Genomic DNA, 17,786 nt, shown 5'->3' with positions numbered 1-17,786 from the left:
TCATTGTGATCGGCTGAGAGCAGGCCAATTCATTGTTAATTTTTAATTTTCTCTGCAGTGCAAATCGACGCACGCGTTTGTCATTTTCTCAGTCTTAAGAAATGACTGATCGAATGAAAGCTCGAGCAGCAGCGGAAGCGCTGCACGCGTGGCGACCGATAGTCGTGAGCTTTTGTACGCTGTGCGGGCCTATTTCACGCATCATTTATCGTAAGGCCGACGGGAGCCATGTAGAAATTTTGACTCGTAGTCCTGATCATTGAGTCTTTTCGCCTGGGATTGTAGCTTTATCAGGTCCCCCGGCTGCACGTCTGTCGGGGAGCAACTGATGAAAGCATTGTTTGTGCTGTTGTACGAATACCACTAAAGAATATGTTTCATCACAGAGTCTCTGTCAGTTTCATAGTTTGCAAGTATATCAAAGGGTCCTAGACCGAAAACAATTAATACCAAACGGCTGTAAACCGAAAGGAAAACGACACAATTCTGGGAGGAGGCAGAGTAATCTCCCGTCTCTGGGGGGAGGGAGATTAAGACACTGGCGACCGCCCGACCCAGACCCCAGACCCGTTCCTGGCCGATTGTTCCGACACCAAACGAATTGTTGTGAAATTGTTTTGAAACGGCTGATTTAACAATCGCCCGATCAACAAATTTAAAAAGCTACTTGAACGCAGCTCACATTTGTTCCAAGTCAACTAAGGACAACATCAGTACAACATCGTATCGGTGATTTTTTTTATTTTTTTTATTTTGCCGCGTCACTGAGGCAAATCGAAAACATGTTTTTTCATGTCCAGGACGGAAAATGGTCCTGGATTGTTTGTGCCTCGGCGACCATTTCTTGGCTGGTCCCTATGGGATTTGTGTTCAGTTTTGGAGTCTTCCTTCCGGTATTCATGGATTACTTTCGAGAATCTAGAGAAAAAACTGGTAAGTATAATGCAGAAGCTTTATTAGTACGTAAATATCCTTCAAATCTCAAGGTCGAGGTCAACCAAGATCTCGAAGACAGTCTTGAAACATTTTAATCTCGCATTTGCAATGTTTATCAGCACAACTATTACCGCGACGTTTCCTTTTAAGCTGATTTTGATACATGATGGATTTGTGATGTCTTGCGACTACAGACATTTTCTTTTCCATTGCGCCACGCGTACAAAGTTATTTACATGTTTATCCAGCCGTGAAATTGGGACTCATGGCTCTGTTACGAAATGCGGCTAAAAACCGCTCTTTTTTACTGGTTAATTAATCGTTGCCAGGGATTTTAACGCAATATGTGTCTGTCTTGCCACAAGGATCAGTCAAACCTTAGCGTTTTTATGGTACTGTGACAAATTGCATGTGGCTCCTTCGTCGTGACAAATGCGAGCGCCCCAGTTGATAGGGGACGGAAAGAGTTCGTGACTGAGCACACCTCCGGTACTATTGTGCCGTACTGTACTGTACTATTGTGCTGTATGGCCCGTAAACCGGGGCTCTGTTGAAAAGAACAGGCTGCGGAAAATTAACAATACAATTCAAAAAGTGCAAACACTGTGCCTTTTTATAAGAATTTTGCGGCTGAGAATAGCCAAGATTTAACAAATATCCAGAGAACATACCCAAACTGAGACTAAGAACATTTTTGTCCCGACTGGTTTTTGCATCTAGCCCTCAATACTCACAAATCCTTTATTTTTCTGCTTTCAATGATTTCCTAGTTAAATCTGAAACGGATTTATGAAATTCTACAATCGTACACGGTTCGTATCATTAGAAATAGACACTTTGAGTCTCAATTCAGCCTCAGCGCAATTGAAAAAGATTGTGAATGTTTGACTGACATAATTGTGTGTTTATTCTTTTAGCTTGGGTCAGTTTTGTTGCCATGGCAGTCATTAATTTTTCTGAACTTTTATCTGGAGCCTTTATTAACAAGTTCGGCTGCCGTTTCACCGCTCTACTCGGTGGATTCTTCAGTATGTGCAGTATGCCTCGGCCTCTCCTCCCTAGCGAAAAACATCGTCATCCTGTTCCTAACTTATAGTGTCCTGTATGCCCTGGGAACTAGTTACGTGTTGTCTGCAAGCCTGAACATCATCAGCAGGTACTTCAAAAGGTGGCGATCAATGGCGACTGGGATTTTAGCGTGTGGACAAGGAGGAGGGGTCCTTATCCAGGGTCCACTTTTGCAGGCCATAATAGACGCCTTTGGCTGGCGGACAGTCTTCCAAATAATGGCTGGCGTAGTTCCAGTGTTGTGTCTGTCGGGACCTACGTACAGCCCTAACCTACAGAATAGCGACCCTGAGAGTCCGCCAGAGGAAGCGAAGAGTAAAGGATGCCATATTGATGTTACAGTGTGGAAGGAACCCAAATTTGTGGCGGTTGCTGTTTCATAAGCTGTCATATTGTTTGGTCACTTTGTGGCGCAAGTTCACTTTGTAAATAATAGTTAGAATTGTTAATTTGATGTAGGCGAGTTGGAACGGCAAAGCACAAGCCATCTGCAAAAGTCTAGTGCTCGGCAATTCTCTAAAATCAAATCAACACCGAGGGAGAAGCTTATGAAAGCTATGTAAATTCTGAAGGATTTAAACAGCACGCTACCACCGTAAAATGTTCATATAGGGGACGTCAAGACTTTAAGCATTCCCTGTTTAAAAATCTAATGGCCATTTTGCCCAAAATCATCGAAATGTGGAACATTTGTATTTGTTATCGTGGCTGGAATTTCTCAGGCCCCAACGGTGTGCGCTCTCATTGGCTTCATTGAGGTCATGCAATCTAACAAAACTGCTTCCTACCAGAAGTCTCTGAGCAGGCAACATCGCAAAATCTATGACGTCAGAGAGTGACGGTGCCTTTTTTTCCCGCGAATGTTGACCGACGACCGCCTTTGAACGTTGCACGATTTGTTTTCACATGGCATCTTTAATTCTAATAATGTCTTTGTTGTCCTACCCGATAATCTAAATGTTTCTGGAACAAAACCACAAAGCAACTGTTTCCCACGGGATCAGTCTTTGAGAGTTGAGTCCCGGCCAAACGATCGCAACATTTCAACGCAACATATCGCAACATTGTTCGGCGTGCGTTTGGCCACCCTGTTGTGACGTGTTGGGTGTTGTTGGCTTAAGTTTGAAAATCGTCAAATTCAAGCCAAAAACACCTACATGTCGCAACAGGGCGGCCAAACGCGCGCAACATGTTGCGCCTAACGATGTTGCAATATGTTGCGTTGAAAGGTTGTGATCGTCTGACCGGGGCTTTTTAAAAATGTTGACGATCCCATAGATTAAAGTGCATTGTTCGTGCTGTGATCTTCAGTCAAAAAACATAGTCTTCTTGTTACATCGGTTGGCACAAACTGTGTATATTTTTTCCTATAAATAATAAGATTAATGTTCCTCATATATCCTCCAGTGAAATATTCTCATTTCATTGTTACGAGGAAGGTTAATGTATTTCTGTTTATTCCTAGGTGCAATATTGTGAAGACATCGGAATCACCCCTGACGCGGCATCCAGGTTTTTCGTCTATTATGGACTCGCGTCTTGTGTCGGGAGACTGGTATCTGGTTGATTGTGTGACTTCCAGAAAGTCAACACGTTTTACGTCTATCAGGCGGCCGAGCTAGTCCTGGGAACGTCAATTTTGGTTGTTACCATGGCTACATCTTATGTCCACATGATTGTCTTCATTTTTTTGTACGGGTTCTGTGATGGTGTTTATTACTGCACTCAATGTCCTTGTCATAACATGGGTTATTCCGCGAAAAGTCCCTGCTGCGCTAGGTTGGTAACTGGAGGTCAGCTCGGTGTTTTTGGCCAGCGGTCCACCAGTGGCAGGTAGGTTCGATTTCGACAGAAAAGTTAGATCTATTTCGCAAGCGGTACGGTAGAACCAACTCTTTTGCTCTCAGCCGGTATTGTTTTGGTGGTCCTGAAGCTGAGTTTAGCGGGTTGATAAGCTTGTCTTTAAATGGATTACCACGTCTGAGAGCCAAGCTACTTCAGAACTTTTTCTTTGTTAACAGAATGACATTCCAAATCCTTTTTTATTATATCGCAATATCTTGTTTCTCACATTTGCTTAACGTCAAACAGCGTAGGCCAAGTCCAAATGTCGTGCTACTGTTGTGCTAAACTCAAACTAATTTGGCCAGGCAGTTACATGACAAAAGAACGACAGTGGTTTCATGAACGTCGAATTTAATTCAGTCGCGCCGAAGATCGCAAGAAGTTTGCTTTGCTGAAGACCATTTTAAATGCTAGAAAGTAACGGCAGCTGATGCACCAGGCTATGAATTCAGTTGGGCACGGTAAGAGCACGCCGTTTGAAGCCACCTTTTTTTGTTTTTCGCGCTACTGCAGTGCAGCACGGCAAGGCCTGGTGTTTTTAGTAGTCCTGCTGAACTTAATTCGACCTGCCGATATACTGAGTGGTTTCAAACGTCATGCTACTGCCGTGCTTACGGCAGTAGCACTACAGACCTTAACTGTTGTACTCGTAAAACGTTAATTATTTCCCCGCTTGTCCCAGATCTTCTACGAGAGCCGCGTGGCCCACTTTCTATAGTTTATTTTAGTAAAAGAGATAAGTACTTTGGCGATACCGCTCTGCCCGACATAAAGCTGATTGATATTTGTGCAACACAGTTTAAAGGAGTTACGCTCTCGCTTAGAATTGAACCCTTTAACGGAGGGGAGTAATTATCGTGGTCAGAAAACGTTAGTGGTGTTAAGGCAATTAACGGGTGCTTAATCTGAGACCTTAATTAAGACAAAACGAGTACAGTGATAGGATATGAGTAGTACCGGAACTTGTGTATATTTAGTTCAATAACTTGCTCGACCTAATAAGTAAAAGACGTTGACCGGATTCGTTTCTTCACTTTAGGATATTCTTGCAGTTTTTTAATTATTATTTTTAATCATTATTTAAGCTGTTGAAAGCGAAATATTCGATTCTATATTATTCAGTTATTATTATTATAATTATTATTAATACTATTATTTAAATTGAATTTTAATTCGTTGTACTAACTTAGCACATATTTAGCACGTATTGACTGTTTAATCTAATTATTTTTTAATATAATTATTCTTCTCTGTCGATAGTTTCTTTAGTTCAGTTTACGTCTTCTTTTAATGAAAGTAAGTACAGGTTTTCTTTGTTTAAATATATTTTTTATCATTTCAATTCAAGACCCTTTTGTAAACGGTTTTGTAACGTAGACTTCCTTATTAAAAAAATGTTTTTTTTAAAAAATCTTTTGTTAACGAAGTGTTAGAAATTATTGAATGGGGAGCAGGATAGCGGTATGGTATAAACTCTTGCCTCCTGCCAATATGGCCTGGGTTCGAATCCTGGACCTGGTTCTTGCCTTACTCCGAGGGTTTTTCTCCGAGTCTTCCGGTTTATCCTTCTCTTCAAGAACTCACACCTTAAATTTCAATCCGATCTGGAAACGGTGGACGAAGAGCCTCTCTGTGAAATGTGCCACTGTCACTGCTAATTCCAATTTCATTTATTTATTGGTTGTTTATTTAAGTACGACTTTCTAGTGTAACATTTCTTTAAAATCCCCACGTTAGAACTTTCGTACGCTAAGCGGACCTATAGTTACACGTCACGTATTGCTTCACTGCCGTTGCCTTCAGTTCAGCATTACACTTTGGACAGATCAATTTCTTTTTTTTCTTGATTAAAATCATATAACATAACTCCTGATCATGTTAGTTTGTTTCGTCTCAGACAATCGTAGGAAAACTCTCTCTTTGACGGCGTTTTAATTTACCGAGGACTAATTAGACGTTAACCGACACGCGATGTATTAATTGTTCTTGTATAAAAATGTTTGGCTAGTCCTGGGTTAACTTCATCGGGCTTTGCCACGTGCCACGCGATGTGTGCAAGGCTGTGGCAAGCATCACGACATCAACCTTTTATTTTGGGCTCGTCACGCGTTTTTCCCATGAGCCCAAAGAGCGCCTGCGTAGCAAGCTAACTCTTATCCCTGTCTGCAAATTTTATATCACACTGGTTAAAATATTCCCATTTTATTAATTTTTTTTATCTCAGAGTTGTCAACTTTAGCTTTAGGAAAGCGCGTTTTATCGTACAGATTTCTTCTCATGGCTCATAAACAGGACGGAAAAAGGTCGTGGCTTGTTTGTTTCTCGGCGACCCTGTCTTGGCTTGGCGCGCTGGGGTTTCTGTTCAGTTTTGGAATTTTCTTTCCAGTATTCATGGATTACTTTCATGAATCTAGAGAAAAAACGGGTAAGTTACAGGCTTTACATGTAGACGCCATATATAGATATCGTCGACATAACAAGATTCCTACTGAAAAAGAACATTATAAACTCCCTCCAGGAATACAGCATTTACAGTGCTCTAAACACTAAGACCAAATTCGTGTTGCGATTAGACAATTCACTAATATATTCCTACATACCTAAACAGAACACATACAATAATCGATCATTTAATTAAATGTCAAAATTGAACGGTATTTTCCTAACATGAGACGCCATCTCGTGAACTAACAACAATCTCGTGATACCTGCATGCTACGAAGACCGGACTCCGACCTCGCCTGGCCCCCCAGTCGATGTAACAACTCTCTACCTAGATTCATTTCAATAGGATTGATATTGGGTAAATAATAATAACAATAATAATAATAATAATAATAATAATAATAATAATAATAATAAAGATATCTTCCAGGAAACAAAACAGTAATTCTGATTAACTAATTGATACGTAACGTATTACAATGGGGTCTCACTTGCACTTACAAGTGCTGTTGCAAAAATTTGTGATTGATTCGATAAGAAAACAAAATTTATCATATAAAAAACACTAGAGAAAGAGAAAAAAGGAAGAGAAATCTCAGCATTCCGGATAACTTTCCTTAGAATCGTTTGCGAAGCCGACACAGGAGACAGAGTACGTCATACGCCCAAAGAAACGTTTGCGCAGGGTTGGGGATTAGGGGGAAAAATTACTTCCTACAAGTGAAAAATGGCACAACACTACGACTCGCAACATAATGTTTAGTGTTTCACACCATTATTGCCGTGTCTTTGTTTTGGCCCAGAGCATGTCGTTGTTATGTCTCATTAGATATAATTCTTGGACTTCTTAAGAATCCAATAATTATCACGCGAAATACCAAAACCTAATTTCCGAATGCGACATTTGTGTGTTTGTTTTTTCAGCTTGGGTAGGTTCACTTGCAATGGCACTCACGAACTTTTCTGGTCTCGTATCTGGCGCCCTCATTAAAAGATTCGGCTGTCGTTTCACTACTTTAGTCGGTGGATTCTTATGCGCGTTAAGCCTTGGCCTCTCCTCCCTGGCGAAAAACATTCTCACCTTGTTCCTGACTTATAGTGCACTGTATGGCCTGGGCACTAGTTGTGTATTGTCTGCAAGCCTCAACATCATTAGCAAGTACTTCAAAAAGAGGCGATCAATGGCGACTGGGATTGTTGCGTGCGGGCAAGGAGGAGGGGTCCTTATCCTGGGCCCTGTTTTACAGACCATGATTAACGCCTTTGGCTGGCAGACCACCTATCAAATAATGGCCGGCGTGGTTCTATCCCTGTGTTTGTCTGGACTCACCTACAGTCCTAATGTAGAGCATGACGAGCTCCAAGGTGATGTGGTGGAAGTAGAAGGGAGTGCCAGCAGTGCTGATGGCGCCCAAAATGAACTCGTTGGACACGAAAGAGGGGAAAATACTAAGACTTCGGTGGAAGAGGAGAAGAGAGGATGCAATGCCTTCTTGACTGTGTGGAAGGAACCCAAATTTGTGGCCCTGGTCGCCTCATCGTCTGTCATGATGTTTGGTCATTTTGTGCCACAGATTCACTTGGTAAATAACTTTTAGGATTTGTTTCGCTTGTTTAGACTGCCCCACACAACACAAACGGAACAATGTTAGTAGGCCCGTGAAACGTTTACGGTGATCAGCTAAGGATTCATATATATCCAAGCTCAGCGTTTAGCAGTTACCATCTTGCGGGTATTATCCTCTGGGACGGAAAAGCCCTTTTCTTATTCTATTTGTATTAGAATCGTAATTTTAGTCTTCCCCGGGTCTCACAAGACACACATCTCCTGTTTTGCCTAACAAGACGTAAAACATATTTTATATGTTAATTGTCAGGTGCGATTTTGTGAAGACATCGGAATCACTGCTGACGCAGCATCCAGGCTCTTCATCTATTATGGTCTCGCATCTTGCATCGCGAGACTGATATCTGGTCGATTGTGCGACTTCCAGAAAGTCAACACGTTTTACGTCTATCAGGCGGCCGAGCTAGTCCTGGGAACGACAATTTTGGTTGTTACCATGGCTTCGTCTTATGCCCACATGATTGCCTTTGTTGTGATATACGGGTTCTGTGATGGTCTGTTTATTACAACACTCAATGTCCTTGTTATAACGTGTGTTAGCCAATCACAAGTTCCCTTTGCTATTGGCTGGGAACTGCAAATTACCTCGATCGTTGTAGCTGGCGGTCCACCAGCCGCAGGTATGTCGATTTATGATGAAAGTTTTCAAAGTGTAGACGATATATGTTTTCCCAAAAATTTTAGAATAATATATTATTAGAGAAAGAAAAAACTCGGGGTGGGGGGGAGGGGGGAGGGGGTTGGGGGCTAGGTTGGGGGTGATAAGCCCTTGTAAAGGCTACATAGTTATGTGCACCCCTTAAGGGTATGATGATTAGCCGTTCTGGTCAGAAATAGGGTATCGATTTGGTCATTTTGGTCTCAAATCGGTCTTTGTTTTTGCATTCTAGTTTTGAATTGGGTATGTTTTGTAGAAGAAGATATTCTATCTAATAAAAGCAAAAAAACATTCCCTATGTCATTGGCCTGAGTAGGAAACTAATTATAAGGCAGGTCTGAAACAGAGTATTGATTTCCGGGTCAGGCCTTATAGAAAGAGTATCAAATGTTTGGTAAGCTCACAAGAGAATATCATAATCTCTTGCAGCACATAAATGATAGAAAACTATAAACTGCAAGGCCGTGAACGAAGTTCCTGCTTGATTGAACTTTGGATCTCACAGGAGATTAAAAGTTAAAACGATGTCGTATATTTGCAACTATATTTCGGCTGGCCATACCAGCCTCCTTCAGGTTTAGATGCTACCAGATTATACAAATGAAATTACAATATTGTTTAGTGGTGGATGTCGTAACACATGTTTCGAAACGAACTCTGAGGAGTGGCGGAAATGACGAACAAAACAAACTAAATAAAGTAAAGATAAAACGGGTCTACCTAGGTTACAAGTTTTACGATTCATCGCGTCTATTCATACCGTGGGGTTCCAATGTTCCTGCTAAATCTATTAAAAAGGACTATCTGACTTTTCTGATTGAATCACGTGAGGAGTGGATAAGTTCAAGTGGGATGAGTTGCATGTCAGTATAGCAGTGATTAGGATGAGAAAGAAAATCTTCGGCAACAGTGGTGGGTTTGGATTTAACGTTAGTTTTGTCGACAGAGCGTCTATATTCGTTGAATATGTCCTTCAGACATCGCTTAGTTTCATCTATGTATTTTAAATGGCAGCGGTTACACTGTATCATATAGATGAAATATTTAGTGTGTGATTTGATTTGACGGGTTGCTCCTGTGGATAAGAAAGTGTAGCATGTAAGACCGTTAGTAATGTAAGGACAAGTAGCGCATTCTTATCTACAGTGGAATGAGCCTGGTGGTAAACTAGTGTCATTAGGAGTCGTGATAGTGGGTAGTTTAGCTTTAACTGAAATGTCGCGAAGGTTAGAAGGTTTGTCTGTAGGCGAGGATGGGTGGGCGTTTAAAAACTTCCCTGTAGCGGTCGAAGGAAACATGTTAAAATGTTTACGCAGGATATTACAAATGTGGGGAAGTGATGGGTTATACGTAACAGCAAAAGGCAAGCAGTTAATGGAATCGTGACGTTTAGTATGTAAAGCATCAGTGCGAGAAATATTAGCAGCTCGTTTGATTTGTGAGTCAAGGGAAGTGTTACCATAACCTCGTGCGAGGTGTTCTTAATTCATTAAGGCGAAGTGCCAATTTAGCGTCAATAGAATATGTACGGTAGATGCGAAGAGCTAAGCTAATTGAAATAGCCTTTTTAGTATGTTGAGGATGGCATGGTGAACTAAGAGGGTGTTGGTCTTTGTCTGTAGGTTTGGTGTATAGGTCAGTTTCTATAGTGCCCTTATGTAGAGATACCATGACGTCGAGAAACGGGACATTGGCATAGTTAATTGAGTGACTACTAGCGAGCTTAATAGTGGGATGAATATTATTGAGAGGATATGATCTGGTCAGCCGAAATATTGTTTTAAGTATACGACGATGTGTCAGCCTTGCAGTAGTCTTTGACTTCTCATCATAAATAGAGCAGGGAAAATCGCAGATTTTGGTGTTAATTAGGGTAAGGGATTTGGGAAGCAGGCGGCACACCCCACCCAATTTTTTCAGGAGTACCCCCCTCCCGGGACCAAAACAAACCCTAAGAGACCTGGGATTTCACTGTAGTGAAATCCCGATTTTTTTGACCTCCTTTAGGTGACGGAAAAGTTTTATTATTTTGTCAGAGTATATACAACTTACCGTAAGTGAGCCCTTTTCTAAGAGACTATAATTTAGCACAATTTAGGACACTTATTTACTTTGTTTCTTATTGCTTCTTATTCCGCTAAAAGTTCTTTGTTTTTGGAAAAACACAGGTCTTATGGCTGACTCCTTGGGTACCTACACGCATGCCTTTTACATGTCTGGTGCTGTAGTAATCGCAGGCGCATGTATTCCTTTTCTGTTGCTCTTTACAAACACCAAGGAGCCTGGAACTAGGACAAGGGAGACGTTGTCTGATCTTTGGGAGTTGAATGGACCAATTAAAGAAATCCCTGTTACTATGGACACAGAGCAAGGAGAGGAGACTGAGGCCGATCCTAGCTCAGGAGAGAGTTTTATTGTTTGGACGAGTTCTGTCTAAACCGATTTCTTGTTCGTCAAAGATCTTTTGCTGAAGTCAAGTCAAGATACGAAATAGTTAGTCTCTCTCAGGGAAACGTGAAGAATGTCAGATGTTTTGTAGACCTCTAAGTCAGCAACAATGTTGAAACTTTAATTAAAAGATGACGAATGCTTTACTTAGTTTACACTTATTTTTGTTGATGAACATTCTTGTTCTTTGATTTTCTCATGTTCGCCAAGAAATATTGGAATTCATAAAGATCTCTATCTCCATAGTTCTTTTATTATGAATTTTTTTTTATTCTATTTATTATTCTATTAATTATTGTTTTCTCGGGGACCTTGATGTTAAGGTTTATGTTTTCGTGCAAAGTCATATGAGCTGGCATCCCAAATCAAATCTCTGATCTTAACAAATCAAGCTCTGTTATTGCATATATTATGTAAATGATGTTGAAAGTAAATGCTAATGAGTTTTTTCCTAATCAAGTTGATTGGGAAAGTATTCACACTGTTGCTAAGACATTGTAAATCATTTTAGCTTATTTCGCCTTGGATCGATCGTAGAATTGTCAAATTTTGTTGATCAGTAACTGTATCACTTGGAAAAAGGGAAAACCAAAGAGCGCTGTTTCTACAGTTTTAATTATATTCTCATGGCTCATAAACAGGATGGCAAATGGTCGTGGTTCGTTTGTTTCTCGGCGACCCTTTCGTGGTTGGCCGCTTTGGGATTTGTGTTTAGCTTTGGAATTTTCTTTCCAGTATTCATGGATTATTTTAACGAATCGAGAGAGAAAACGGGTAAGTTATAAGCTTAAAATGTTGTCCCTCGTTTTGAGGCGGCCGAGTCTATGAGTCGTGAGTCAATAAATTAATGAGTCAGTGAGTCAATGTCACGACTGCTCAAATCCAACTTTTCGGTTAGCCTGAATAGCGGTCCAGGTAGCAATATCTCTACGGTTTGCCTTAATAGCACTTCAGTTAGCTTAAATAGCACTGCAGTTAGCCTGAATAGTGCTCAGGTTGGCTTGGATAATGCTCGTAATTAGCCCGATTAAGGTTAGCTCTCAATTATGATATACTGACACTTGAAAGCATTCAATTATGTGGCAATGATATTGACTTGTTGACTTTGATTGATTCAATTGCTTATTATGACCATTTTGACTTATTCTTAGTTTAATAGTTTACGCACAATTTGTTGATGCTTTCCTCTAGCTACAGGTCTGACTAGGGGACAAAGGTGTTTGAAATAATCGAAAACAATGTAAAGAACCTTAAATCGGTAAATCACACGCAAAGTACATTTGTCTTTTGATTAGTTATTTTATTTCTCATTTTTTTTGTTGGGGTGAGGGGAATTTTTGTCGGCGTATTGTATCTTGTGACACTAACAGTGACACTAACGATACAGTACTTTAGTTCGGTTAGATCTTTGAAAAGAAAAGATTTTCCTTTTGCTTTTTTTTTCTTTTCACGGTTCGGCACACGTGCACGCGATGATGCGACAATAGCAACAATAACAACTTTATTCACTTTCACGCGTTGCAGTAACCTCTCTTGCTTTCTTACATCTAGCTCAACCATCACAGCCTGAGCACGCAGAACGACAGATGTCCAAATTTCACTGAAAATGTCAACGGATTTACACAGAAAATGCCGAATTAGATATTTACCATGGAATGTATTATTCGGCACAAAGGATTTACAGTGGACACGCACCAATTTCCGTATACATCTGATTGGTTCATAAACGATAGTGTTGGGCGTTGTATGTGAGTCGGAACACTCAAACGAAATTTTATCAATGAGAAACTGATTAGTTTTATTGCGGCTTTTTCTCGACTAACTGCAAAATTTGCAAAGGCTAATTTCCCGCTAGAGTGATCAGCTCGTTTTCGATTGTTTCATAAACTCTAATTTACACATCGAATGGGCGAACGTTCAGCTTGCAGATGCGCCGTCCCAGCGGCCGAGCCTGGGAGAAGAGTAGAATACATAAATTCTGACTTCTTATGTAATACCGCCAGAAAGCACCGGCCGTCAAGCAATCTGCTCCGTCTTAGCTCCTCTTGGGGGAACTCATTTGCATTCAGAAGCTAGTGTAAATCCTCGTAGTGTAAACCCTGAATTGCAGTCGCATTCATACGATTACTAATTGACGTCTAATCACCTGAAAACAGTTCTTTTCATAGCCGAGAATGAAGTAAAAAAACGCCCTGAAGTAGCGTGCCGAAATGAACGAAGCTTAAATTTGATTCAAACACCAAAAAAGAGTTTCTAATTTTATCAGGATACACGAAGTAAAATGCGCCGTGAAATAGCGTGCCGAATGAAGTAGGAGACTTCATTTGAGGTCTCTTTCGTTTTGCACATTTTTATCAGCAGTCGGGTTGCTCGCTCGCTTACAATCACAAAGACGAAAAAAACAAAGACAAAAACTGGACAGGCAATGATTGAGGTGCAATCACTGGAAATGACTTTTAAGGAGGATACATAAGAAAAACTAGGTTAACATTATGAATATTCTACTCTGCGTGATTATTAATTTAAACTATAACCTAATAAATACCGAACGTCTAAATGTGACAATTGATTTGTGTATTTGCTTGTTTGATTTTCTTAGCTTGGGTAGGTTCGCTTGCCATGGCACTCATGAATTTTTCTGGTCTCGTATCTGGAGCTCTCGTTAAAAGGTTCGGTTGCCGTGTCACCACTCTACTCGGAGGATTGTTGTGTTCGTTAAGCCTCGGCCTCTCCTCCCTAGCGAAGAACATTCTTATGCTATATCTAACCTACAGTGTCCTGTATGGCCTGGGCACTAGTTGTGTATTGTCTGCAAGCCTCAACATCATCAGCAAGTACTTCAAAAAGAGGCGGTCAATGGCGACTGGGATTGTTACATGCGGGCAAGGAGGAGGGGTCCTTATCCTGGGTCCTCTTTTGCAGACCATGATTGACGCCTTTGGCTGGCAGACCACCTATCAAATAATGGCCGGCGTGGTTCTATCCCTGTGTTTGTCTGGACTCACCTACAGTCCTAATGTAGAGAATGAAGATGCTGATAATGCTGTTGGTAATACGGTTGTGGAAGTAGACGCGAAGACCAGCAATACCGAGGGTGTCCAAAATGAACAAGTTGGACAAGAAGGAGGGGCGGAAACGGGGACTTGTGTGGAAGAGAAGAAAGGATACCATTTTTTCTTAACTGTGTGGAAGGAACCCAAATTCGTGGTCTTGGTCGTATCAGCATCTGTGGTGATGTTTGGTCATTTTGTGCCACAGATTCACTTGGTAAATAGTTTTTAGGACTTTTTCTCGCACCCTACGACGGACGAATACGCGTAGGCACATTTTCCTGCACCCGTGGCTCAGAACAAACGCAAGCTCAGTGTTTATCAGTCATCATAGAACGTCTCCTGGGGAAATTTTCTCAAACTTGCGACAATCAGACCAGTACAGTTCAGGATAAAGTTGCTATCAGTCACATTAGATTTTTCCCATGTCTTCAAGTCAGATATCTCCTGTTTCGCTTGACAACAAGTAATACATACTTTTCATGTTTATTTGTAGGTGAGATACTGTGAAGATATCGGAATCACTGCTGACGCAGCATCCAGGCTCTTTGTCTATTATGGAATTGCTTCTTGCGTTGCGAGATTGATATCTGGTCGATTGTGCGACTTCCAGAAAGTCAACACGTTTTACGTCTATCAGGTGGCTGAGCTAGTTGTGGGAACATCAATTTTGGCTGTTACCATGGCTACATCGTATGTCCACCTGATTGTCTTTGTTGTGATATACGGGTTCTGTGATGGTCTGTTTATTACAACACTCAATGTCCTTGTTATAACATGTGTGAGACCCTTAAAAGTTCCTGTCGCTCTTGGGTGGCAGTTGCAAGTGACCTCATTGTTTTTGGCCAGCGGTTCACCAATCGCAGGTACGTTATCCGAGTTGTTAGTTTTAAAAACATTAAGGTGGCTACCTATAGTTTTAAGATCGCACGCGCGCTGAGGACGAAAGCTCAAGTAACCTGCGCGCGCTCGAAGAAAAACGTCAGTGTTTTTCGATATTTTATTACGTCAACATGAGCACAACAAGCAAAACTGACAGTGAATTTTCTCGCGTTTCCTTCGGTGAAATTTCGTAAAACTTGGCAGATTGGTAGTAAATATTTTATTTTAGTCGGAGCTCGTTTTTCAGGGAAATCTGTAAGACCAGTTTTTTCGCAGCGGTAAAAGACGTAAATTTGCAAAAATCGAAAAACCTGCCTCTACAAACCCTACTTTTTTCGTGTTTAAAATTCGTGTTCCGCAGGAAGCGACATGCTGTGAAAATTTTGGAAGATTTCACGAAAGGAAATTCAAGAAAATCGCGATTAAAGCCATAAAAAAAGTGAAAAAACAATTTTTTTTTGGGCATTTCTAATTCAAGACTAAAACCAATAATTTTAACAGAGATGAGAGTAAAACACTATTTAATCATTGCTTATTACATGTAATTAGTTTGAGAGGACTGGATATAAATACGAATGCAAAAACAGCATTCAAAACATAACACTTGCGCGCGCAACGCCATAAATGATTACCCTCCTTAAGTCAATGTCTTTTTAAGAAAAGTAGAGGCGGGGTGATTTCACCCCGAGGTAAATTTTGTTCATTTGGTTTTTAGACAAGGAAAAAAGAAACAATCTATCACGATATAACGATTATAACAACATGAAGATATATTTTTTCGTCTTACAGGTCTCATGGCTGATTCTTTGGGCTCGTACACGCATGCCTTTTACATGTCTGGTGCTGTGGTAATCGCAGGCGCGTGTATACCTTTCCTATTGCTGTTTATTGCTAGGACGAAGGAGTCTCGGGAGACATTACCAGATCTTTGGCATTTCAATGAAGCAATGGACGATATTTCTGTTACTATGGACCCGAGGCTAGGAGAAGAGACTAACACTGATTCACGGTGGAGTTCAATCGTTTTCCCGAGTTCTGTGTAACTTACCATATGTCTTGACAGGGACTGGAGTTTTCTGTTCTGCGCAGTAGAGGCAGCCGGGCGTGGAATTCGAGACGCTGTGATGTACAAACAAATATCCATTAAAATGCGCGTAGCGAAATACAGAAACAAGCATACCGGTGTATATAATAACCTATATTAAGATATTTTATTCCACGCGAGGGACTCCCATATAAAAAGAATGGGCGTGCTGGTCGGAAATTTTGAAAAAAAAAAAAAAAATTAAACCCTAATAGGTACCAAGATCCTATTTTGTGGGCGTGGCTTGAAATATTTTCACCACTCAGAGGTATCAATTTTAAAACAACATATTGACTGGCACTGTCATAGGTTTTAATAGCGTTAAAGAGATTGATTCGAATACCTTTTACAAGTTGATTAAGGTGCCAAAATCGCTTTTTTAACCTCTTAAAGGTATGACGAGCACCCCCGTCCTTTTTATATGGGAGTGCCCCCCCGGGCTTTTAGTGCGGTGAAGGTAGATACTTAAAAACAACCCCTAAAACATAACATTGCTTCAGAGATGCTTAGCCAAAAACTATTCAGCTTACAAGCTTACTTGGGAAGCCAGTGAGGATTTTATGGCGCGAAAAAAGAGTTGAGAACATGAAAACAAAGTCGTAATCAGTGTGGCCTTCTGTACGCTGAAGGTAGTGCAAACATTGCGCATTTTCTGAATTATACTAGTTTTACTGCTAAAAACCTGGCAAAAGAATAGAAATTAAATTATTATAGGACGTAAATGAATAAATGAGGTTTTGATCGCTTTTGAGAATTCAGAGTTAAGTTGCGACCTAACTGGAGCTTGGCCTCGACCGAACATAGATGAGTTACCGTAACCTTCCGAAAGCAACTTAACGACCCCCAAAAGATAGCTACTCCCAGAAAGTAACGTCAAAAAGTTATGGCCGTTAATATCCACGAAAGTAGCAAGCCACCCCCACCCCCTCCCAGAAAAAAGTGATGCCCAGGCTCAGTAGTATACACATTTTTCCCTTTAAAAGTCAGTTGAAAGTTCCAGTAACTTGATTTATATGTAAGGCAATCTACAATAAGGGAAGGTTATTGCTTTTGCCACGAAGCGTTGTGAAGTGTCAATTCGTACTTCAGCAGTTAATGTTGCACCGTGTCGAAACAAAACCCGTAGAATTTTCATCAAGTAGCAGGAACGTACTATAGCAAACTTTGATTCAGATTAACATCATTTTCAACAGGAAGGTATAAAAAGGAGTGCTTCAAATTTGAATTGAAAACTCGACCGTCGCACTGAGTTAATATTATAGCAGACTAACGTAGCAGTGCGTCATGAAGTAGAAACAGTTAACAGTATCTGACTAGCTTTCCTGCTGACCAATGACAATTCGGTATAGACATGACGAGTTCACCCATGAGGTAGCAACATAGATTTTTAAAATTGGAACGAAGATTTATGTCTCCTGTATTAAGAACTGTTTTCACGAATTTGCATCTTTTATTTCGAAAAAGAGCACAGTCCTACCAAATTTATGTAATGTTTTTTGCTCCCCGAAAGTAACGAGCCCCTGAAGGCTGCTAATTCCGAAAGTAACGAGGGTCGTATGCGCTCGATTTCCGCCGCTCTCTCGTGTCAGTTCTGCGTCCCTTGCTGACCCTTGCTCCTTTCCCGAACAGCGGCTGGTGATCGAGTCTAAGGTCGTTACTTTCGGAAGTTTACAGTACATCATCAAACACAGCTTTTTAATCTGAAAGTTCTGAAAAAAGTTCCTAGGGTACAGAGGTATCTTA

The 17,786-nt window shown here is 40.8% G+C and overlaps 2 protein-coding genes and 1 pseudogene across 2 annotated transcripts; all 3 read left to right on the top strand.

Moving 5' to 3' along the window:
• The first annotated feature begins 69 nt into the window (after nt 1-69).
• On the top strand, nt 70-4,701 carry LOC149116027 (monocarboxylate transporter 10-like; annotated as a pseudogene).
• An 893-nt stretch (nt 4,702-5,594) lies between these two features.
• On the top strand, nt 5,595-11,173 carry LOC110067426 (monocarboxylate transporter 3-like). Its single transcript, XM_020774751.2, has 4 exons — nt 5,595-6,274; nt 7,219-7,877; nt 8,172-8,541; nt 10,748-11,173. Exons 1-4 carry the CDS (start codon nt 6,127-6,129, stop codon nt 11,014-11,016), a joined length of 1,446 nt encoding a protein of 481 aa, XP_020630410.2. The 5' UTR covers nt 5,595-6,126; the 3' UTR covers nt 11,017-11,173.
• Nucleotides 11,174-11,246: 73 nt separating this feature from the next.
• LOC110067427 (monocarboxylate transporter 12-like) lies at nt 11,247-16,249 on the top strand. Its single transcript, XM_089283566.1, has 4 exons — nt 11,247-11,801; nt 13,627-14,294; nt 14,574-14,943; nt 15,749-16,249. Exons 1-4 carry the CDS (start codon nt 11,654-11,656, stop codon nt 16,000-16,002), a joined length of 1,440 nt encoding a protein of 479 aa, XP_089139692.1. The 5' UTR covers nt 11,247-11,653; the 3' UTR covers nt 16,003-16,249.
• The last annotated feature ends 1,537 nt before the right edge of the window (nt 16,250-17,786 follow it).

The sequence above is a fragment of the Orbicella faveolata genome, unplaced genomic scaffold (genome assembly GCF_042242905.1).
Source record: "Orbicella faveolata isolate gen_17 unplaced genomic scaffold, um_ofav_v1 contig_12, whole genome shotgun sequence".
NCBI lineage: Eukaryota > Metazoa > Cnidaria > Anthozoa > Scleractinia > Merulinidae > Orbicella > Orbicella faveolata.
This window is presented reverse-complemented; position numbering and strand designations above follow the sequence as displayed.